Source organism: Macaca mulatta, chromosome 11, assembly GCF_049350105.2.
Source record: "Macaca mulatta isolate MMU2019108-1 chromosome 11, T2T-MMU8v2.0, whole genome shotgun sequence".
NCBI classification, from domain to species: Eukaryota; Metazoa; Chordata; class Mammalia; order Primates; family Cercopithecidae; genus Macaca; species Macaca mulatta.
In genome coordinates this window covers 58,353,206-58,377,822 of record NC_133416.1, presented here as the reverse complement: position 1 = coordinate 58,377,822, position 24,617 = coordinate 58,353,206, and the positions used below count along the sequence as shown (strand labels likewise).

General features: G+C 44.2%; 1 protein-coding gene, 2 long non-coding RNA genes, 1 other non-coding gene and 1 pseudogene across 23 annotated transcripts in view; 2 read left to right on the top strand and 3 right to left on the bottom strand.

The window, feature by feature from the left end:
* Positions 1-4,076: 4,076 nt before the first annotated feature.
* Positions 4,077-24,617, top strand: part of TFCP2 (transcription factor CP2) — an 83,088-nt gene continuing 62,547 nt past the window's right edge. For 18 of the 19 annotated variants that reach the window (XM_077952302.1, XM_015151591.3, XM_077952301.1 and 15 more), the window contains exon 1: positions 4,077-4,916. In XM_077952302.1, coding sequence (XP_077808428.1) covers positions 4,795-4,916 — 122 coding nt within the window. In that variant the 5' untranslated portion in view covers positions 4,077-4,794. 19 annotated transcript variants of the gene reach the window in all.
* LOC144332901 (prohibitin 1 pseudogene) overlaps positions 4,077-24,617 on the top strand; it is a 52,126-nt pseudogene continuing 31,585 nt past the window's right edge. Inside the window, exon 1 of the transcript XR_013401104.1 lies at positions 4,077-5,540. The product of XR_013401104.1 is annotated as a prohibitin 1 pseudogene (transcript). The remainder of the gene's footprint in view (positions 5,541-24,617) is intronic.
* LOC144332917 (uncharacterized) lies at positions 5,808-14,935 on the bottom strand. The gene is made up of 2 exons (XR_013401123.1): positions 12,088-14,935; positions 5,808-7,074 (listed from the first exon to the last, which is right to left on the bottom strand). It is a non-coding gene; the product is annotated as an uncharacterized LOC144332917 (long non-coding RNA).
* On the bottom strand, positions 11,322-11,428 carry LOC114671262 (U6 spliceosomal RNA). Its single transcript, XR_003721136.1, has one exon. It is a non-coding gene; the product is annotated as a U6 spliceosomal RNA (small nuclear RNA).
* Positions 16,278-21,365, bottom strand: LOC144332909 (uncharacterized). Its single transcript, XR_013401114.1, has 2 exons — positions 17,009-21,365; positions 16,278-16,519 (listed from the first exon to the last, which is right to left on the bottom strand). It is a non-coding gene; the product is annotated as an uncharacterized LOC144332909 (long non-coding RNA).

The following is a 24,617-nucleotide window of genomic DNA, read 5'->3' as shown; positions in this document are numbered from 1 at the left end:
CACTTTGAGAGGCCAAGGCAGGCAGATCACATGAGGTCAGGAGTTCAAGACCAGTCTGGCTAACATGGTGAAACCCCATCTCAACTAAAAATACAAAAATTAGCCAGCCATGATGGCGTGTGCCTGTAGTCCCAGCTACTTGGGAGGTTGAGGCAGGAAAATTGCTTGAACCCGGGAGGTGGAGGTTGCAGTGAGCAGAGATCGCACCACTGTACCATAGCCTGGGCAACAGAGGGAGACTCCGTCTCAAAAATAAATAAATAAATAAATAATAAAATGCTATTAAAACCATAACAGACTGGGTACCTTGGCTCATGCCTGTAATCCCAGTACTTTGGGGGGCTGAGGTGGGAGGATCGCTTAAGCCCAGGAGTTTGACAGTCGCTTGGGCAACATAGTAAGATCCCATTTCTACTAAAAATAAAAAATTAACTGGTGTGGTGGTGTATGCCTTTAGTCCCAGCTACTCGGAAGGCTTAGGTGGGAGAATTGCTTGAGCCTGGGAGGTGGAAGCTGCAATGAGCTGTGATCATGCCACTGCATTCCAGCCTGGGCAACAGAGTGAGACCCAGTCTCAAAACCAAAACCAAAACTAAAGAAAAGAAAACATGCCTGGGCGCAGTGGCTCACGCCTGTAATCCCAGTACTTTGGAAGGCCAAGGTGGGCAGATCACTAGGTCAAGAGATGGAGACCATCCTGGCCAACATGGTAAAACCCCGTCTCTACTAAAAATACAAAAATTAGCTGGGCGTGGTGGCACATGCCTGTAGTCCCAGCTACTTGGGAGGCTGAGGCATGAGAATCACTTGAACCTAGGAGGCAGAGGTTGCAGTGAGCCAAGACTCCACCACCACACTACAGCCTGGTGATAGAGTGAGACTCCCTCTCAAAGGGCATGGTGGTATGCACCTGTAGTCCCAGCTACTTGGGAGGCAGAGGCAAGAGGATTGCTTGAGCCCAGAAGTTTAAGGTTACAGTGAGCTCTGATCAGGCCACTGCACTCCAGTCTGGGTGATAGAGCTATACCCTGTCTCTAAAAGAAACAAAAAAATCCCAAGCCCATAACATACTATACAATGTAAATTAATGTTATTAAAATAGGATAACAAAATCAACCCAGTGTTAATAGAGAAGCAGAAGTGTACTACTAGTGGGAGACTGGAGCTAACATTTATTGAATCATTACTATTTTAGTGGCATTTTGGTACCTCATTTTATACTCACAACAAGTTTAGGGGGAGGTATTATTTTCACTAATTTATGCATTAAAATACTGAGGTTCAGAGATGTAAGATTACTTGCCTGAGGTTATACAGCTAGAGGTGGAGCTGTTGGTCAAACAAGGCATGGCTCTATCTAAGAGAGATTTTAAAATACCCCAAGTACAATGCTAGTTTACAAAGGATTTTGACCACCAGGCATGGTGGCTCAGGCCTTTAAACCCAGCACTTCGGGAGGCTGAGCCAGGTGGATCATTTGAGGTCAGGAGTTTGAGACCAGCCTGGCCAACATGCTGAAACCCTGTCGCTACTAAAAATACAAAAATTAGCCAGGTGTGTGGTACACACCTGTAATCCCAGCTACTCGGGAGGCTGAGGCAGGAGAATTGCTTGAACCTAGGAAGCGGAGGTTGCAGTGAGCCGAGATTGTGCCACTGCACTCTAGCCTGTGCAAGAGATCAAGACTGTCTCAAAAAAAAAAAAAAAAAAAAAAAAAAACAGCCATAAACTTTGAGCCCTCAGATCTCCATGTGACATCTCTCTTGTGGTCTATGAGCCCAGGACCCATTCCTTTACCCACAGTCACACATTTTGAGATAGAATTGGCTCATGGGAAGAAAAGATGGCTTGAAGAGATACTGAATATCTACAGAATGGGCCAAGACTTGGATCCCAGGGCTTACCAAGGTAAGACGGCAGGTTTAAGCCTGGAGCCCTCAGAGAAATGCCTATGGCTGAAACACCCCACACCAGCACGTGTTGTCAACTTCATGTCAACTTCTTTCTTTTTCTTGATTCTCTTATTCCTTTTTCATTCCTTTTTAAATTCAATAAACATGTTTAAAAGTCCTGGCCGGGCGCGGTGGCTCAAGCCTGTAATCCCAGCACTTTGGGAGGCCGAGACGGGCGGATCACGAGGTCGGGAGATCGAGACCATCCTGGTTAACACGGTGAAACCCCGTCTCTACTAAAAAATACAAAAAAAAACTAGCCGGGCGAGGTGGCGGGCGCCTGTAGTCCCAGCTACTCGGGAGGCTGAGGCGGGAGAATGGCGTGAACCCGGGAGGCGGAGCTTGCAGTGAGCTGAGATCCGGCCACTGCACTCCAGCCTGGGTGACAGAGCCAGACTCCGTCTCAAAAAAAAAAAAAAAAAAAAAAAGTCCTATTGAATGCGGGAACTATAGTAGGAGATATTTAGAACACAAGCCTGAAAAAGACCTATTCCTTGTTCTTTAGATCAATCTAGTGAGAGAAGCAGATATATACAAAAGTATAAGTCAAGGCAGATTTTTAAAAATTCAGCAATGGAATACAACAATGAACCAATACTTTCACATAAAGGCAATGTCTTGTAATGGAAAATGCCAGGCTTTGGAATCAGCTCTGAATCCATGTCATGGATCTGGCATGTCAATTTAGCTCTGGCCAATGTAAGCGCTTAGCCTTGGTTCCTTATTGATAAAAGAAGAGTTATTATACTTAGCTTTATCATTCTAATTCCAAGATTGCTTTGAGGACTACTCATAGAGTAATAAAATTCCTAGCAATAGTTGATACTTAATAAACAATGGCCATTATTACTCAATCCTCAAAGGAGGAAGGTGGAGCAGATATAGTTACTCCCGTTGACAAAGGAGGAAGCTAAATCTCAGTGAGATTAAGCAATTATTCTGAAGACACCAAACTAATAAGTGAAGACGCCAGCCTAAACTCTGATTTTCAGATCTTTTTAAATTCCAACACCCCATACCAGCACAACCACCTTTTAAAAACCACAATTTTTTTTTTTTTTTTTTTTTTTTTGAGACGGAGTCTCGCTCTGTCACCCAGGCTGGAGTGCAGTGGTGCCATCTCGGCTCACCGCAAGCTCCACCTCCCGGGTTCACGCCATTCTCCCACCTCAGCCTCCCGAGTAGCTGGGACGACAGGCGCCCGTCACCATGCCTGGCTAATTTTTTGTATTTTTAGTAGAGACGGGGTTTCACCGTATTAGCCAGGATGCTCTCCATCTCCTGACCTCGTGATCCGCCTGTCTCGGCCTCCTAAAGTGCTGGGATTACAGGAGTGAGCCACCGCGCCCAGCTTTTCTTTTCTTTTTTTCTTTTTTTTCTTTTTTTTTTGAGATGGAGTTTCACTCTTGTTGCCCAGGCTGGAGTGCAATGGCCCGATCTCGGCTCACCGTAACCTCCGTCTCCTGGGTTCAAGTGATTCTCCTGCCTCAGCCTCCTGAGTAGCTGGGATTACAGGCTCGCGCCTGCACACCCGGCCAATTTTTGTATTTTTAGTAGAGACGGGGTTTCTCCATGTTGGTCAGGCTGGTCTTGAACTCCCGACCTCAGGTGATCCGCCCACCTCGGCCTCCCAAAGTGCTGGAATTACAGGCGTGAGCCACCTCGCCCGGCCTAAAAACCACATTTTTACTGATCTCATGCTTTTCTGTTCAATTGCATTAGAGAGGACGCCTAAGATAAAATGAATATAGAGGGAAGTGGGATTTATGCAGGGTCTCGACCTCGGAAGAGGTGAGTTTAAGGAGACAGGAGGATGAGCAGGAGCAAGCGCGCGCACGTAAGGAGCGTTTGGGAAGTAGTCAAGAGTCCGCCAGGGGTGGAGTGGGTTCATAAGGCTAGAAGGAGGGCTCCTTCCACGGTTCAGGGTGATGACTTGAAGGGTAGCGGATACCAGAGCTCTGGTAACTACACGGACAGACGTTTAAACCCGGACACTTGCACGCCGGGTCCTCTCCGTGATCGCCCAGCCCATCTCGGGGGCAGAGCCGAGGCGCAGCCCGCCTATCATCGCTGCCGAGACTGACGAGGTCTCTTCTTTATAGGCGAGCGACAGCGTGACGTCATGTTCGCCGGGCAGGCGAAGAAAGAGGACGCCATGATTGGTTGGCGCTGGGGCGGCGGGCGGTGGAAGGGCCTGGGGAGTCCAGGTTTCACGCCTGTGCTGGACTTTCTCCTTCCATGTTTCCAGGCCGTGGGGGGCTACAGAGAGCAAGGAGTCGGCTCAGCGGAAACCTGGATTTGGTTTTAGGCCGTGGGGTTCAGAGGGGGTGACCGGAAGTGATCGTGGGACTGACCGGAAGCGAGGCCTGGAGGGGAAAGAGAGAGCGAGCCCTGGGAGGGAGGGGGCCTCCAGCAGAAAGGGGCGGGGGAAAAGGTGCAAAAGCAGCGTGGGAGCGCCGGGCTAGCTTCCTGCGGCTGCTGCTGGTCTGTCTGGGAAGCAGCAAGCCACCACTACGAACTCTCAAGAGGGTATCTTAAGGAGTGGGAGTGCGGGAGTCCAGAGCTGCTTCTGGGAAGTCTGCAGTAGTTGAGCAAAGGGGTCCTCACGTTCCTGAGACCTGAGCAGGGGGGATTTTGGAACCTGGGGCAACCAAGAACTAGCAGCCAAGGATACGGGAGATTAGTTATACGAGCAGTGCTGGTCGGGCTTGGGGGTGGCTGGTGGGCACTCCGTGGGAAACCTTGGTTTGTAGTTTTCTACTGTGTTACTCCTGTTGGGTAGAATTACCCTCCGCGCCTTTGTACAAGACACAGTGTCTCCTGGGGCAAGGAAGGAGCCAGGATGGCCTGGGCTCTGAAGCTGCCTCTGGCCGACGAAGTGATTGAATCCGGGTTGGTGCAGGACTTTGATGCTAGCCTGTCCGGGATCGGCCAGGAACTGGGTGCTGGTGCCTATAGCATGAGGTGAGTGAGATTTTCCCAGACCCTACACCTGAATAACAAAGGCGGATAGAGACTAAGAAAAGTGGTTGAGTGGGAAGGAGGTGTATAGAGTTTTAAAAAACTGTCTACGATTGTGGAAAGGGGACTTGTTCCTTTGTCGCTTTGAGTAGTGTTGTGGAAGAAATGGAAAAAGCGATTGTAGGCTATATGAAGCCTGCGCAGGATCAGTGGAAGAAGGAAGAGTGGTCCCTGATTAGCAACCAGATGAATGTTGAGAGGCTTTTGTGCCCATGTGCATTGGAGACTTGGGGACTGATGGTGTATGTGGGGGTAAGTCTGACGTTATGTGAAGAAGGGGTTACATACAGCATAGGAAGGCTATCTAGGAAGTTGGGAAATTGGGAGCTGGTGCTTAATGATGAATATTCGTTCGTTTCTTGTTGGAAAGATATGGAAGTCCTTGATGAAGAAGTCCGTGCAGTTATATCTTATCACTAGCTTGCTTTAAGACTTTACTTAATTCTGGGATTTCTGACTTTTAAAACATAAGCTGTGAAATGAAAAAGTGACGAAGAAAACTTACGATGCTTCTGGATCTTTACGTATCAAGCCAATTGTTGATAACAGATGATATATCTCCTTTCGGCCGGGTTCGGTGGCTCACGCCTGTAATCCTAGCACTTTGGGAGGCTGAGACGGGTGGATCACTTCGGCCTAAGAGTTCGAGACCATCGTGGCCAATGTGGTGAAACCCTGTCTATACTAAAAATACAAAAATTAGCCGGGTGTGGTGCTGCGGGCCTGTAATCCTAGCCACTCGGGAGGCTGAGGCAGGAGAATCACTTGAACCCGGGAGGCGGAGGTTGCAGTGAGCAGAGATGGTGCCATTGCACTCCAGCCTGGGCAACAAAGTGAGACTCCATTTGAAAAACAAAACAAAAACTCCTTTGAAAGCAACATTACTGCCTATATAACTTTCTGCATGCATTGGCTAGTTTATTCCTCCAATATAGTTTATTTCATTTATAGATGTGCAAGAATCCTGTATGGAAGTGTTGCAACAGCTGCGTCTTAGGGGTAGATGGACTATAATTGGGTTTCCTAATGCATTATAAGACTTTAAGTAAGTGAGTCGAGAGACTAGAACTTAACATTTTCATTGGGTTTATAAAAGTTCATAGGGGAAAGATGCTTTTTAGGGGGAAAGTAGATGCATTTTTCATTCTGATAATGAGATCTTTTAAGAGTTATGTAAAGTTCCTTTATTCCTGCTAATTCAAAGTGGACTTTCCTCACTGAAGTAAAATTATGAGTTAGAATTTACCACTTCAGGCCGGGCATGGTGGCTCACACCTGTAATCCCAGCACTTTGAGAGGCTGAGGTGGGCAGATCACAAGGTCAGGAGTTTGAGACCTGGCCAACATGGTGAAACCCCGTCTCTACTAAAAATACAAAAAATTAGCCGGGTGTGGTGATGCACGCCTGTAATCCCAGCTACTTGGGAGGCTGAGGCAGGAGAATCACTTGAACCGGGAGGCGGAGGTTGCTGTGAGCAGAGATCACACCATTGCACTCCAGCTTGGACAACAAGAGCAAAACTCTGTCTCAAAAAAAAAAAAAGAGAGAGAATTTAATACTTCAGCATCTTCAGGAATCTTTACTTGTAATTAGAATAATAAAGACTGTTATTCTAAATAATAATCATGCCTGTAATCCCAGCACTTTGAGGGGGTAGAGACTGGAGGATCTCTTGAAGCCAGGAGTTCAAGACCTGCTCTCCACAAATAAATCAATAGATAAATTACCCTGGCCTGGTGGCATGTTCCTGTAACCCCAGCTACTCAGGAGACTGAGGTGGAAGGATTGCTTGAGCCCAGGAATTTGAGTCTGTAGTGAGTTGTGATTGCACCACTCTACTCCAGCCTGGTGACAGAGTGAGACCTCTTAAGAAAAACAAACAAACAAACAAAATTTAAAAATTAAGAAAAATTGGAAAAAAAAACTATCCTTATGTAAATATTTTAGTGATTTTCAGGGAAACTTGAGTTCTATATGTTCTATCATGCAGTCCTCTTAGTCATGAGAAATTTAACTTTGGTTTTACAAAACTGTCCTTGTTTATATAAGTCTGAGCATAAAAATAGAGGTTAATTTGGTCTGAAAGTAAGTGCCCTGACCCTGAACTTAACACATGAGCATCTGACATAATATTTGACAATTTTTTATGCTGTTGCTTGTGTAAAGATATTCACAGCAAAAAGTTTGATTTTGTTTAGGTTACCAGAGGTTAGGCTGGAAATAATTAAATATAACATCATCAAACATTTGTTAATCTACTAGGTGCAATACCGTATGCTCTTGATACTGTGCCATCTTACATTTAATTAAGAGCGCTTTACAAATCATGCCGTGTGGTTTTCATAGACATTAGAATGGCTCGCATATTTACACATTTAGGTTTTTTCAACATCAAAATCAAATGTGTAAGTTTTCAAACATCACTTTGAGTTCTCAAGAGCACAGTGTGCCAACATTTTAAGTACTCTTTTCTTTTCTTTTTTTGAGACGGGTCCTGTTCTGTCACCCAGGCTGGGGTGCAGTGGCACCATCTCGGCTCAGTGCAACTTCTATCTCCCAGGCTCAAGTGATCCTCCCACTTCAGCGTTCCGAGTAGCTTACACTACAGGCACATAACACTATGCCCGGCTTTTTTGTTTTTTTCATCCTTTTTATCATGTGTTAGGTACTTGTCACTATTCTCTTGACTTTTTTTTTTTTTTTTTTTTTTTGAGATGGAGTCTCGCTCTGTTGGCCACGCTGGAGTTCAGTGGCGCCATCTCAGCTCACTTGCAACCTCTGCCTCCCGCGTTCAAGCGATTTTCCTGCCTCAGCCTTCCGAGTAGCTGGGACTACAGGCGCATGCCAACAAGCCCAGCTAATTTTTGTATTTTTAGTGGAGATAGGGTTTCGCCATGTTAGCCAGGCTGGTCTGACTCCTGATCTCAGGTATCCACCTACCTTGGCCTCCCAAAGTGCTGGGATTACAGGTGTGAGCCACCATGCCCAGCCAACTTTTTTTTTTTTTTTTTTTTTTGAGATGAGGTCTCACTCTGTTGCCCAGGCTGGAGTGCAGTGGCATGTTCATGGCTCACTGCAGCCTTGAACTCCCGGGGCTCAAGCAGTCCTGCCTCAGCCTTCTGAGTAGCTGGGACTACAGGCATGTGCCACCATGCCCTATTCAGAGTTTTTCATAAGTGCCGTTTTAGTGTTAAAGAAGTTTCCTTCTATTCCTAGTTTGGTGAATATGTGTGTGTGTGTGTGTGTGTTTATTGTGGTAAAATACCCAAAACATAAAATTCTATCATTTTAACCCGTTAAGAATGTCCAGGTTAGTGTAATTAAGTACATTCACGTTGTTGTACAACCATCACTGTGATCTGTCTCTAGAATTTTTTCATCCCAAAGTGAAATGCTGTACCTATTAAACACTAACTTCCCATCTCCCCTCACTCCAGCCTCTCATTCTATTTTCTGTCTCTATGAATTTGACTACTCTAAGAAACTCAAATATGTGGAATCATATATTTATCCTTTTGTGACTGACTTATACACTTAGCATAGTGTCTTTGAGCTTTTGCTGAGTGTTTTTCTTTTTAAATCATAAAAGGGTATTGAATTTTTTCAAATATCTTTTTTGTGTCTATTGAGATGATAATGTGGTGTATCACATTGATTGATTTCCTTATGTTTAACCACTCTTGCATTCCTGGGATAAATGTTGGTCATGGTATATAATCTTTTTAATGTATTGTTGGATCCAGTTTGCAGTTTGCTGTTATTTTCTTATGGATTTTTGTTTCTATATTCATATGGGATATTGGTTTATAGTTTTCTTATCATTTTTTTATTTTATTTTATTTATTTATTTTTTTTTTTTTGAGACGGAGTCTCGCGCTGTCACCCAGGCTGGAGTGCAGTGGCCGGATCTCAGCTCACTGCAAGCTCCGCCTCCCGGGTTCACGCCATTCTCCTGCCTCAGCCTCCCGAGTAGCTGGGACTACAGGCGTCCGCCACCTCGCCCGGCTAGTTTTTTGTATTTTTTTTTTTTTAGTAGAGACGGGGTTTCACCATGTTAACCAGGATGGTCTCGATCTCCTGACCTCGTGATCCGCCCGTCTCGGCCTCCCAAAGTGCTGGGATTACAGGCTTGAGCCACCGCGCCTGGCCTTTTTTTTTTTTTTAAAAGAGACCAAGTGTCCCTGTGTTGCCCAGGCTGGTCTCAACTCCTGGACTCACGGGATGCTCCCGCCTCAGCCTCCCAAAGTGCTAGGATTACAGGTGTGAGCCACCATGCCCAGCCTGAATTTTATCATATCTTTTTCTGACTTTGGTGTGAGGGTGATGTTGGCCTCATAGAACATTAGGAAGTGTTCCATTCTTTTCTGTTTTTTGAAGGAGTTTGAGTAGGATTGGTGTTAATTCTTTGAATATTTGGTAGAATTTGCCAATGAAGCCATGTGATACTGGGCTTTTCTTTGTTGGGAGGTTTTTGTTTAACAATTCAATCTCTTTTTTTTTTTTTTTTTTTTGAGACGGAGTCTCGCTGTGTCGCCCAGGCTGGAGTGCAGTGGCCAGATCTCAGCTCACTGCAAGCTCCGCCTCCCGGGTTCACGCCATTCTCCGGCCTCAGCCTCCCGAGTAGCTGGGACTACAGGCGCCCGCCACCTCGCCCGGCTAGTTTTTTGTATTTCTTAATAGAGACGGGGTTTCACCGTGTTAGCCAGGATGGTTTCGATCTCCTGACCTCGTGATCCGCCCGTCTCGGCCTCCCAAAGTGCTGGGATTACAGGCTTGAGCCACCGCGCCTGGCCCAATCTCTTATTATAGGTTTGTTGAGACTTAATTTTTTCTGAGTCAGTTTTCGTACTTTAATGTTTCTAAACATTTGTCTGTTTTATCTAAATTATCTAATATGCTGGTTTATAGTCATTCATATTATTCTCTTATAATCCTTTCATTTATGTAAAATTAGTAGTAATATCCCTGGTTTCATTTCTGATTTTATTTATTTTCATCTTCTTTCTTTTTTTCCCAGTCAGTGTAGCAAGAGTTTGTAAATTCTGTTGATCTTTTTAGATAACAGATTTTTGGTTTTGTTGATTCTTTCTACTATTTTTATTCTTCTTGGTTTTTGTTGTTGTTTGTTTGTTTGTTTTTGAGAGATGGAGTCGTGCTCTGTTACCCAGGCTGGAATGATGCAGTGGTGTGGTGTGATCATATGCACTGCAACCTCAAACTCCTGGGCTCAAGTGATCCACTTACCTCAGCCTCCTGAGTAACTGAGACTACAGGCATGCATCATCAAACCCAGCTAATTTTTTTTTTTTTTAATTTCATAGAAATGGGGTCTCACTGTCTTGCACAGGCTTTGAACTCCTGGCCTCAAGCAATCCTCCTGCCTCAGCCTCCCAAAGTGCTGGGATTACAGGTGTGAGGTACTGCACCTGCCTTATTTTTATTCTTTATTTCACTTATCTCTGCTCTAGACATTATTATTCCCTCTGTTTTGTTGGGTCCAGTTTGTGCTGCTTTTTCTAGTTCCTTAAGGTCTGAAGTTAGAGTATTGATTTAAGGTCTTTCTCTTTTTTTTGTATCTTTTTATTTTTATTTTTTGTAGAGATGGGGGTTTCACTATGGTGCCTAGGCATGTCTTGAGCTCATGGGCTCAAGCGATCCTCCCACCTCAGCCTCCCAGAGTGTTGGGATTAAAGGCATGAGCCACCATACCCTGCCTTCTTTCTAAAATTTTGTTATTATTTATTTATTTATTTGTGTATTTATTGAGACAGAGTCTTGCTCTATTGCCTGGGCTGGAGTACAGTGGCGTGATCTTGGCTCACTGCAACCTCTGCCTCCCGGGTTCAAGTGATTCTCCTGCCTCAGCCTCCCAAGTAGCTGGGATTACAGACATGCACCACCATGCCCGGCTAATTTTTGTATTTTTAGTAGAGATGGAGTTTTGCCATGTTGGCCAGGCTGGTCTTGAACTCCCAACTTCAGGTGATCTGTCTGCCTTGGCCTCCCAAAGTGCTGGGATTACAGGCGTGAGCCACTGTGCCTGGCCTTATTATTATTATTATTATTATTTTGAGACAGGGTCTTGCTCTGTTGCCCAGGCTGGGGTGCAGTGGCACCATCACAGCTCACTGTAGCCTCAACCTTCCAGATTCAGGCAATCCTCCCACCTTAGTCTCCCAAGTAGCTGGTACCGTAACTAGCTAATTTTTGTATTTTTTAAAGAGACAGGTTTTCATCATGTTGCTCAGGCTGGTCTCAAATTCCTGGGATCAAGTGATCCTCCTGCCTTGGCCTCTTAAAGTGCTGAGATTACAAGCATGAGCCACCATACCCAGCCCTGAAATGTTTAAAATATAGAATGCTTCACGAATTTGCATGTCATCCTTGTTCAGAGGCCATGCTAATCTTCTCTGAATCATTCCAACTTTAGTATATGTGCTGCTGAAGTGAGCATTAAACAACACACTTAAACACCAAATGAATAAGAAGAGGAAATCATTAGGGAGATAAGAAAATACATTGAGACAAATTAAAATGAAAACATACATACCAAAACTTAAGGGATGCAGTAAAACCTCAGAGGGAAATTTAGGGTTGTAAATGCTTCAGTGAGCTGTGATTGTGCCACTGTACTCTAGCCTGGGTAACAGAGTGAGACCCAACCACAAAAAAAAAAATCAAGATTTAGTTCAAAATCTCTTATACATCATGGGGACTATAGTTATTACAATATATTGTATACTTGAACATTGCTAAGAGAGTAGAGTTGATTTTAAGTGTTTTCACCACAAAAAGGAGAAGCATATGAGGTAATGCATATGTTAATTAGGTTGGTTTAGCCATTGATACATTTGATGGTGTCCCAGTAGGCCCCATGGCTCATTCCTTTTTCTTTTTTTTGAGATGGAGTCTAGCACTGTCACCCAAGCTCGAGTGCAGTGGCACCATTTTGGCTCACTGCAACCTCCACCTCCCGGGTTCAAGCGAGTCTCCTGCCTCAGCTTCCTGCGTGGCGGGGACTACAGCTGTGGGCTACCACACCCAGCTAATTTTTGTATTTTTAGTACAGATGGGGTTTTGCCATGTTGGCCAGACTGGTCTTGAACTCCTGACCTCAGGTGATCCACCCGCTTTGGCCTCCCAAAGTGCTGGGATTATAGGTGTGAGCCACTGTGCCCAGCCTCTGTTCATTTTTCTTTGTTCATTTTTTTTTTCCTGCTTTTTAGCTTAAGTAATTTCAGTTCTCTCTTCATGTTCATTGATTCTTTTTTCTGCCTGTTCAACTCTGCTGTTGAATCCTTTAGTGAAATCTTTATTTTGGCTCTTGTATCTTTATGTCCAGAATTGCTATTTCATTCATTTTTATATTTTAAAAATATTTTTGTTGATATTCCTTACTTGTTTATACATTGTTCTCCTGATTTCCTTTAGTTTTTTGTTTGTTTGTTTTTTTCATGGTTTCCTTCAACTCTCTGAGCATATTTAAGACAGTTAAAGTCTTTGTCTAGTAGGTCCATTGTCTGGCTTGCTATGGGGTGGTTTCTGTCAATTTCTTTTTCTTTTTTTTTTTTTTTTTGAGATGGAGTCTTGCTGTCTCCCAGGCTGGAGTGCAGTGGCGCGATCTTGGCTCACTGCAAGCTCTGCCTCCCAGGTTCACACCGTTTTCCTGCCTCAACCTCCCGAGCAGCTGGGACTATAGGTGCCCACCACCACACCCAGCTAATGTTTTGTATTTTTAGTAGAGATGGGGTTTCACTGTGTTAGCCAGGATGGTCTCAATCTTCTGACCTCGTGATCCGCCCGCCTCGGCCTCCCAAAGTGCTGGGATTACAGGCATGAGCCACCCCGTTTCCCACCAATTTCTTTTCTTTTTTTTTTTTCCCTGTGAATGGGCCATATAGTCCTGTTTCTTTGTTTGCTTTGCAAATTTTTGTTGGGAAGTTGACATTTTGTGTGCTGTAATATGGTAACTCTGAAAGTCAGATTCCACTGCCTCCCTAGAGATTACTGTTGTTACTTATGAAAGCTGCATTTGTTTAGTGACTTTTCCAGATTGTCTTTGCAGAGTGTATACCTGGTTGCATGTGGTCACTGAATCTCTGTTCTTTTATCTCTGTGGTCTTTCAGTGACTTGACAGAGATTTCCTTAAATGCTTAGATCCAGTAAGAAAAGAAAACATAAAGAAAAAAGGAGTGTTCTCTCTCTTTAAGTTCAATTGTCTAGTGCCACTAGGGAAGCAACTTCAGTCAGGGGGTGTGCATGTGTGAAACAGTGGCCAGCGCTCTGGCAGCTCCTCAGCAATCAAAAGTAGTGAACGAAACACATAACCTCAATTTTTTGGAGGACAAATGAAGGGGTGGCCTGCCCCTCCACACGTGTGGGCGTTTCTCGTTAGGTGGAACGAGAGACTTGAAAAAAGAAATGAGACACAGAGACAAAGTATAGAGAAAGAAAAAGTGGGCCCAGGGGACCGGCGCTCAGCATACAGAGGACCCACGCCGGGCACCGGTCTCTGAGTTCCCTTAGTATTTATTGATAATTATCTTTACCATCTTAAAGATAAGGGAGTGGCAGGACAATAGGATCATTTTAGGGAGAAAATTAGCAGTAAGACATATGGATAAAGATCTCTGTGACATGAATAAGTTCAAAGGAAAATGCTGTGCCTTGATATGCATATGCAAACATCTCCATAAACCTCTTAGCATCATTGTGCCAGCAAGTCCCGCCTTATGCGGTAAGGTGGTTTTCTCCTATCTCAGTAAACAGAGCATACCGTCGGGTCTCACACAGAGATGTTCCATTGCCCAGGGACGGGCAGGATTTTTAACCAGCAAGCTGCCTTCAGGCACTTGTTTAACAAAGACACATCCTGCACAGCCCAAAATCCATTAAACCTTGAGTCACCACAGCACATGTCTCTTGCAAGGACAAGGTTGGGGGTAGGGTCACAGATTAACAGCATCTCAAATACAGAACAAAATGGAGTCTCTTATGTCTACTTCTTTCTATATAGACACAGTAACAGGCTGATCTCTCTTTTCCCCACAGACGAAGCCCCTATTTCCCACCCTAGCACCAGCAAGCTGCAACAGGAACTGCCATCTCAACAGTTGCGTACCACAGGGCTGGGAGCTACAGAATGATAGATGCTATTCCAAATGCCAAAATTCACTAAAATTTACCAACTTTTTTCTTTATCAAGCACTCTTCTGGACACTGCAAGTGTTTCATTAGACCCCAGAGTCCTAAAATAGTCACCTCAAGCAGTTCTTGCCATCTCAATAGTTGTTTTGGTGAAAGTACTAACTCCTGGAGTTCCTACTCTATCATCTTCCATGACCTATGTCCCTAATTTTCAGCATCCATTTAGTTGATCCAGCCTTCCTTCTGACTCAGTGTATGCGCGCACACACACACGCACACACACACATACTCATCCAATCTGTTCTCTACACAGAAAGAACCCTTTGTAAGTGCCAGTGCCTATGATTTTTTCCACTTAAAAGATAATTTCATTCTCAATATGGAAAAAGCAGAGTTTAAAAAAAAAAAAAATTCACAGCCGGGCGTGGTGGCTCACGCCTATAATCCCAGCACTTTGGGAGGCCAAGGCAGGCAGATCACAAGGTCAGGAGTTTGAAACCAGCCTGGCCAACATGGTGAAACCTCGTCTGTGCTAAAGATACAAAAAATTAGCTGGGCATGGTGGCGGGCACCTGTAATTCCAGCCACTCGGGAGGCTGAGGCAGGAGAATCTCTTGAACCCCAGAGGCGGATGTTGCAGTGAGCTGAAATTGTGCCAGTGCGTTCCAGCCTGGGTGACAGAGCAAGACTCTGTCTCAAAAAAAAAAAAAAAAAAAAAAAAAAATTCGGAGAGGATTGTGGGAAGATGATAAAGTAGGAAGTACCAGAAATCTGTCTCCCCACCAAGATAACAATTGTTCTGGCAGAATCTGTCTGATGCATCTCTTTTGGAACTCTGTAGTTTTTTTTTGTTTTTTTGTTTTTTTTTTTGAGACGGAGTCTTGCTCTGTCACCCAGGCTGGAGTGCTGTGGCCGGATCTCAGCTCACTGCAAGCTCCGCCTCCCGGGTTCCCACCATTCTCCTGCCTCAGCCTCCCGAGTAGCTGGGACTACAGGTGACAGGTGCCCACCACCTCGCCCGGCTAGTTTTTTTTGTATTTTTTAGTAGAGACGGGGTTTCACCGTGTTCGCCAGGATGGTCTCGATCTCCTGACCTCGTGATCCGCCCGTCTCGGCCTTCCAAAGTGCTGGGATTACAGGCTTGAGCCACCGCGCCCGGCCTGAACTCTGTAGTTTATTGAAATCTTACAACTGTGAGGAATTAACAGTTAATTTCAGTCAATTGCAGCACTTAGTACAATAGCAGCTGCCCATCCACATCCCTCAGCCCCATGGCAGGCAGTTGTGCACGTGTTCCTGGAGCGGCTTGCACATAGTTTGTGGAACCTAAAGTGGGCAGAAATGACCATTTCTTCCAAATATCAGGAATCTGGATCAAGTGCAGTGGCTGGTGCCTATAATCCCAGCGCTTTGGGAGGCTGAGGCAAAAGGATTGCTTGAGCCTGGGAGTTTGAGACCAGCCTGGGCAACATAGTGATACCCTGTCTCTAAGAACAAAAACCCACATTTCAGAAATCTGTGCTCCAATCAGAATTGCTGCTTCTGGCCAGGCGCAGTGGCTCACGCCTGTAATTCCAGCACTTTGGGAGGCCAAGACGGGTGGATCACTTGAGGTTAGGATCACTTGAGGTTAGGAGTTTGAGACCAGTCTGGCCAACATGGTGCAACCCTGTCTCTACTAAAAATACAAAAATTAGCCAGGCGTGGTGGTGCGTGCCTGTAACCCCAGCCACTCAGGAGGCTGAGGCAGGAGAATTGCTTGAACCTGGGAGGTGGAGGTTGCAGTGAGCTGATATTGCACCACTGCACTACAGCTTGGGCGACAGAACTTGTGCCACTGCACTGCAGCCTGGGCGACAGAGTGAGACTCTGTCTAAAAAAAAAGAGGCTGGCGCGATGGCACACGCCTGTAATACCAGCACTTTGGGAGGCCAAGGTGGGTGGATCACTTGAGGTCAGGAGTTCGAGACAAGCCTGGCCCACGTGATGAAACCCCGTCTCTACTAAAAATACAAAAATTAGCTGGGTGTGGTGGGGGGGCGCCTGTAATCCCAGCTATTTGGGAGGCTGAGGCATGATAATTGCTTGAACCTGGGAGGTGGAGGTTGCAGTGAGCCAAGATCATGCCATTACACTCCAGCCTGGGTGACAGGGCGAGACGCTGTCTCAAAAAAATAAAAAATAAATTAAAAATAAAAGAAAGAATTGCTGTTTTTGATCACAGAGTTGCAAAGAGGCAATGGTTATTGTTGCACCTCACCACTTTGTTGCAAGTCCCCCCACTACCACCACCAAAGTGATGTCCAGGAGATTTCTCTTTTTTTGAGACAGAGTCTCACACTGATGCCTAAGCTAGAGTGCAGTCGTGCGATCTTGGCTCACTGCAACCTCCGCCTCCTGAGTTCAAGCGATTCCCCTGCCTCAGCCTCCCGAGTAGCAGGGTTTACAAGCGCCCGCCACCATGCCTGGCTAATTTTTTTTTTTTTTTTTTTTTGTATTTTTAGTAGAGACAGGGTTTCACCATGTTGGCCAGGCTGGTCTCGAACTCCTGACCTTGTGATTCGCCCGCCTTGGCCTCCCAAAGTGCTGGTAATACAGGTTTGAGCCACCGCATCTGGCTGATGTCTGGGAGATTTAAAGGGCTGGCACCATACTCCCCGTCTCCATTTTTTTTTCTTTTTTCCCTTTTGAGAGCCAGATATTGATGACTAGGGGCCGGGTGTGGTGGGTCATGCCTGTAATCTCAGCACTTTGGGAGGCCAAGGCTGGAGGATCACTTGAGGTCAGGAGTTTGAGACCAGCCTGGCCAGCATGGTGAGACCCTGTCTCTATTAAAAATATAAAAATTAGCTGGGCATGGTGGCTCATGCCTGTAGTCCCAGCTACTTGGGAGGCTGAGGCGGGAGAATCACATGAACCTGGGAGACAGAGGTTGCAGTGAGCCGAGATCGTGCCACTGCACTCCAGCCTGGGTGACAGAGCAAGACTCTGTCTTAAAAAACAAACAAGCAAACAAAATATTGATGACTAGGACGATCAATAGGAACCAAATAGATGGGAGAATAAGAAGTAATTGTGCATACCCAGGGTAGGTGAAAGGCTCAGTACAGTCATGTACTGCATAATGATGTTTTGGTCAGTGACAGATAGCATAGATGACAGTGGTCCTATGAGATTATAATGGAGGCCAGGCATGGTGGCTTATACCTGTAATACCAGTGCTTTAGCAATGGGGGGCTCTCTTGAGTTCAGGAGTTCAAGACTGGCCTGGGCAACATAGCAAGACCTAGTCCCTACAAAAATAATAAAAGAAGAAAAATTAGCTGGGCATGGTGGTATATGCCTGTAGTCGTAGCTACTCTGGAGGCTGAGGTGAGAGGATTGCTTGAGCCCAGGAGTTTGAGCCTGCAGTGAGCTATGATCATGCCACATCACTCCAGCCTTGGCGACAGAACGAGACTCTGTCTCTAAAAAAAAAATTAAGATTATAGTGGATAAAAAAAATATTATAATGGGTTGGGTGCAGTGGTTTATGCTTGTAATCCCAGCACTTTGGGAGTTCAAAGTGGGAGGATCACCTGAGGTCAGGAGTTCGAGACCAGCGTGGCCAACATGGCGAAATCCTGTCTGTACTAAAAATACAAAAATTAGCTGGGCATGGTGGTGCATGCTTATAATCCCAGCTACTCTGGAGGCTGACGCAGGAGAATTGCCTGAACCCAGGAGGTGAGCGGTGGTTGCAGTGAGCCAAGATAATGCCACTGTACTCCAGCCTGGGAAACAGAGCGAGACTCCATCTCAAAAAAAAAAAAAAAAGACTCAAATTACTGAAATATTAAAGATAAAATTGAAAGTGGGAATATTACCCTCAATTCCACAGAAATGGAAAGGGTTGGCTGGGCATGGCAGCTCACATGTATAATTCCTATGCTTTTGAAGGCTGAACTGGGAACATCACTTGAGCCCAGGAGCTCAAACCAGCCTGGACAACATACTGAGACACTGTCTATACAAAAAAATAACACCTGCCTGTAGTCCTAGCTACTTGGAAGGCTGAGGCAGAAGGATTGCTTTAGCCCAGGAATTCAAGACTGCAGTTAACCATGATTGTGCCATGGCATTCTAGCTAGGGTGACAGAGCCTGTCTCTTGGGCTGGGCGCAGTGGCTGACGCCTGTAATCCTCAGCAGTTTGGGAGGCTGAGGTGGGCAGATCACTTGAGGTCAGGAGTTCGAGACCAGCCTGGCCAACATGGTGAAACCCCGTTAAAAATACAAACAAGAAAATTAACCAGCCATAGTGGCGTATGCCTGTAATCCCAGCTACTCAGGAGGCTAAGGCAGGAAAATCGCTTGAACCCGGGAGGTGGAGGTTGCAGTGAGCTGATACTGCACTGTTGTACTCCAGCCTGGGCAACAAGAGTGAAACTCTTATCTCAAAAAAAAAAGAAAAAAAAAAGAGAGATTATAATAGAGTACGATAAGCAATTATAGGCTGGTCTGAAGATAGTGAATTATCTTAATTGATTGTTGACAGTCAGTTACAGATAGAACTTATTCTACTCTTTCCCCCATCCTTACTACTGCACTTGACTAGTTTTTTGGGGAAAAAGATTAATAAACCAATTGTATGCCAACAAATCGGGTAACCTAGATGAAATGGTCACATCCTAGAAACACAAAACCTACCAAGACTAAACTACTAAGAAACAGAAAATGTAAATAGTCTTATAACTCATAAGGAGATTGCATTTGTAATCAAAAATGTCCCAACAGAGAAATCTCTGGACCTGATGACTTCACTGGTGAATTCTATCAACATTTCAAGATTAACTAACACCAGTCTGTTTCAGACTTTTCAGAACACTGAAGAGGAAAGAACACTCACTAATTCATTCTGTGACGTCAGCATTATCTTTGACATAGTTTGGATATTTGTCCCTCCAAATTGCAAGTTGAGATTTGATCTGCAGTGTTGGAGGTGGGTGGGGCCTAGTGGGAAGTATCTGGGTCATGGGGGTGTATCCCTCAGGAATGGCTTGGTGTGGTCCCTATGGTAGTGAGTGCATTTTTGCTATATTAGTTTACTCAAGAGCTGGGTGTTTAAGTGTCACACCTCTCCCCTCTCTCTTGCTTCCTTTCTTGCCATGTGACATACCTGCTCTTCCTTCACCTTCTGCCGTGATTGAAAGTTTCCTGAGGTACTTATCAGAAGCAGATACTGGCACCATGCTTCTTGTACAGCCTGCAGAACCATAAGCCAAATAAACCTCTTTCCTTTGTAAATTACCCAGCCTCAGGTATTCCTTTATAGCAATGCAAAGTGGATGAATACAGTCTTGATGCCAAAGCCCTACAAAGATGCTATAAGAAATCTATAGACTAATAGTTCTTTCTTTCTTTTTTTTTTTTTTTGAGACAAAAAAGAGTCTCACTGTATCACTGAGGCTGGAGTATAGTGGTGTAATCTTGGCTCACTGCAGCCTGGGCCTCCTGGGTTCAAATGAATCTCGTGCCAAAGCCTCCCAAGTAGCTGGGATTACAGGCATGTGCCACCACGCCCAGCTAATTTCTAAATTTTTGGTAGAGATGGGGCTTTGCCATGTTGGCCAGGCTGAAAGTGATCCACCCGCCTCGTCCTCCCAAAGTGCTGTCTTTACAGGCGTGAGCCACCGTGCCTGGCCTATAGACTAACATTTCTTAGGAACATTGATGTAAAAATCATCAACAAAATGCTAGCAAACCAGATTTAGCAGTAGATTAAAAGGATTTACACCATGACCAATAAGCAAATGAAAAGATACTCAACATTGCTAATTAGGGAAATGCAAGTCAAAACTCCAAGATACTACCTCACACCCATTAGGATGGCTGCTATCAAGAACAGCAGAAAATAATTGTTGAGAAGGACATGGAAAAATTGGAACCATTGTACACTGTTGGTAGTCATGTCGAATGGCACAGCCTATGTGAAAAACTATGGTGGTTCTTCCAAAAATTAAAAATAAAATTACCCTCCGTGTCAGGATTTTCCAGAGACAAAACCAGTAGGGTATAGATGGATGGATGGGTGAAGGAGAGGGGATTTATTAGGAGAACTGGCTTACGCAATTATGGAAACTAAGAAGTGCCATGATAGGTCATCTGCAAACTAGAGAACCAGGGATGCCAGTACATTGGCTCAATCTAAGTCTCAAAGCCCCAGAACCAGGGAAACCAGTGGCATAAATTTCACACCAAGGCTGAAGGCCTGAAAACCTGAGAGGCTACTGGTGTAAGTCCTGGGATTCAAAGGCTGGAGAACTTGGAGTACTGATATCAAAGGGCAGGAGAAGGGTGTCCCAGCCCCAGGAGAGAAAATGGATTTACCTTTACTCTGCCTTTTTGTTCTATCCGGGCACCCAGCCCACTGGATGTTGCCCTCCCACATTGAGGGTGGATCTTACTCTCTCAGTCAACCTACTCACACACCAGTCTCCTCTGGAAACACCCTCACAGATAGTCAGAAACCATGCTTTACCCACTTTCTAAGTATCCTTTAATCAGTCAAGTTGACACCTAAAAATCCTCACACCGTATGATCCTGTAATTCTACTTGTGGAGGTTAGTGGTTCCCCTTTATCCTAGGTTTCACTTTCTGAGATTTCAGTTACCCAAGTTCAACTGTGGCCTGTAAAAAAAAAATAGGTGAGTATAGTGTAATAAGATATTTTGAGAGAGAGAGAGAGACCACTTTTATTTATTTATTTAGAGATGGAATCTCACTGTGTCGCCTAGGCTGAAGTGCAGTGGCACCATCTCAGCTCACTGCAGCCTCCACCTCCCAGATTCAAGTGATTCCTGTGCCTCAGCCTCCCGAGTCGCTGAGATTACAGGCGCCTGCCACCACGCCTGGCTAATTTTGTATTTTTAATAGAGACAGGATTTCACCATATTGGCCAGGCTGGTCTCGAACTCCTGATCTCGAGTGATGTGCCCGCCTCGGCCTCCCAAAATGCTGGAATTACTGGCGTAAGCCACTGTTCCCAGCCACAGTTATATCATTTATTACTATATATTGTTATGGTTGTTTTATTATTAGTTGTTGTTAATCTCTTACTCTGCCTAATTTATAAATTAACTTTACCATGGATATATACATATATATATAGGAAAAAACACACTATACGTGGGGTTTGATACTCTCTGTGGTTTCACACATCCATGGGAGTCTTGGATCCCCCCATCAGATAACGATGACCTAATGTATACTCAAAATAATTGAAAGCAGGGTCCCTAAGAGATATTTGTGTACCTAATGTTCATAGGTATAACCCATTGATCAAAGGATGAATGGATAAGCAAAATGTTGTGAGTACATACAATGGAATATTATTCAGCCTTTAGGATGGCTGCTAGTAAAAAATTGAAGTAACAGGTGTTAGAAAGAATGTAGAGGAACTGGAACCTTTATGCATTGCTCGTGGCAATGTAAAATGGTGCATTCACTGTGGAAAACAGTATGGTGGTTCCTCAAAAAAACTAAACGTAGAATTATGATACAGCTGTTTCACTTCTGAGTACATATTCAAGACAACTGAAAGCAGCGACTTGAGCAGCTGTTTGTACACCTATGTTTAGCAACATTATTCACAACCGCCAAAAGGTGGAAGCAACCTAGATAAAATGTATATAATATGTACATATGATGGAATATTATTCAGACTTGGAAGGAGATTCTGATATGTGATATAACATGGATAAATCTTGGGACATTATGATGTGTGAAATGTCAGACACAAAAGGATAAATATATGATTCCACTGCCATGAAATACCTCAAGTAGTCAAATTCATAATGATAGAATGTTGAGTAGTGGTTACCAGGAGAGGGGAGAGTGAGTAGTTCTTGTTTAATGGGCACAGAATTTTAGATTGGGATGATGAAAATTTCTGAAAATGGATAGTGGTGATGGTTAAGTACACTGTGAATGTACTTAATAGCACTGACATGTATACTTAAAAATGGTTAAAATAGGCTGGGCGCGGTGGCTCAAGCCTGTAATCCCAGCACTTTGGGAGGCCGAGGCGGGTGGATCACGAGGTCAGGAGATCGAGACCATCCTGGCTAACATGGTGAAACCCGTCTCTACTGAAAATACAAAAAACTAGCCGGGCGTGGTGGTGGGCGCCTGTAGTCCCAGCTACTCGGAGGCTGAGGCGGGAGAATGGCGTGAACCCGGGAGGTGGAGCTTGCAGTGAGCCAAGATCGCGCCACTGCACTCCAGCCTGGGCCACACGGCGAGACTCCGTCTCAAAAAAAAAAAAAAAAGGTTAAAATATTACAGATTGAAGCATTGATATAGACAACAACAACAAAAAAAACAACAAAAAAAGGTTAAATGATAACTTTTTTTTTTTTTTTTTTTGAGACAGGGTCTTGCTCTGTCACCTAGGCTGCAGTGCAGTGGCACAATCACAGTTCACCACAACTTCAAACTCCTAGGCCCAAGCTATTCCCCTGCCTTAGCCTCCCGAGTAGTTGGGACTACAGGTGTGCACCACCACACCTAGCTAATTTTAAAAAAATTTTAGAGAGATGGGGTCTTGCTGTGTTGCCCAGGCTGGTCTAGAACTGACCTCAAGCCATCCCCCTGCCTTGGCCTGCCAAAGTGCTAGAATTAGAAACCTGAGCTGCTGTGCCCAGCCAACATAGTATTATGTATATTTTACTACAAATTTTAAAAATGGAAAACAAAAAGAATGCAAATAGTTCTCCTTTGCCCTAGTCCTGATCCCTCAGCTAGCTGCAAAAGTATCACCACCAATGATGGTTGCCAGGGGCTAGTTACTGTTCAGTGGGTATGAGAGTTTCAGCTTTGCAAGATGAAGAGTTCTGGAGATGGATGATGGTGATGGTTGTACAACAATATGATTGTGCTTAATACCACTGAACTGTCCACTTAAAAGTGATTAAGATAGTAAAGTTTGTTGTGCGTATTTTATCACAATAAAAAGCAATTGGGAAAAAATAATTTTAGACTTGTATAATATTTGCATGAATACTACAAAGAATTTGTGAAAACCCTTCACCTAGATTCCCCAAAGGATAATACTTTAATATATTTGCTTTCTCCTTCTCTTTTTCAGAATTTCTCACACACTCAGAATTATTTTTTTCTGAATGATTTAAAGGTAAAAGGCAGATGTGATACCCCAAACACCTAAATACTTCAGTTTGTATTTTTTAAAAACAAGAAATTCTCTTACATAACTATGGTATAATGATCAAAATCGGGAACTTAACACTGACACAATGCTATAATCTATAGACCTTATTCAGATTTTCTCAGTTGTCCTAATAATATCCATTATAGTAAAAGAATATCCGGCCGGGCGCGGTGGCTCACGCCTGTAATCCCAGCACTTTGGGAGGCCGAGGCGGGCGGATCACAAGGTCAGGAGATCGAGACCACGGTGAAACCCCGTCTCTACTAAAAATACAAAAAATTAGCCGGGCGCGGTTGTGGGCGCCTGTAGTCCCAGCTACTCGGGAGGCTGAGGCAGGAGAATGGCGTGAATCCGGGAGGCGGAGCTTGCAGTGAGCCGAGATCGCGCCACTGCACTCCAGCCTGGGCGACAGAGCGAGACTCCGTCTCAAAAAAAAAAAAAAAAAAAAAAAAAAAAAAATATCCAATATCATGTGTTGATTCAGTGACCTTGTCTCTTTCATCTCCTTTAATCTGGAACAGTTCTTGAGTCTGTATTTTTATGACACTGACAATTTGATAAGTGCAGGGTAGTTATTTTGTGGAGCATCCTTCAATTTGTTTTTGTCTGTTGTTTCCTCGTGGTTAGATTCAGGTTATTCACGTTGGGCATTAATACCTAAGAAGTGATGCTGAGTTCTCTGTGTATCATATTAGGATGCACATGCTATTTATTACTCCTATTACTGACAATATTACTTGAGTGGTAGGGTCCAGTTTTCTCCCTCATAAAGTTATTCATTTGCCTTTTGTAATAATGTCTTGGGAGATGTTTTGTGACTATGTAAATATCCTGTTCTCAAACTTTCACCTGTTAATTTTAGCATTCAGATGATTCTTGCCCTAATCAGTTATCTTTATGGTCGTTGCCAAGTGATTTTCTCTTTTTACCTTCCCTGTACATTTATTAGTTGGCTTTCTACTGTAAGAAAGAGTTTTCTGTTCCTATTATTTTTTATCAATATAGACTCATAGATTCTTACTTTATTAAATACATTGTAATCTTCTATCACTATATATTTTGATGACAGTGTTCCAGGTTTGGCCAGGAGGAATTCCTTCAAAATGATTTACACACAGAGAAGCCTTTTAAAATTAGGTCTTGTTAATACTGTCCTAAGGTAACTATTAATATCACCCTTTTTCGCTCACTAAGGTGTACCTGTTTTAGTGATAAATTATATGATCACTTTCTTTTTTTTTTTTTTTTTTTGAGACGGAGTCTCGCTGTGTCACCCAGGCTGGAGTGC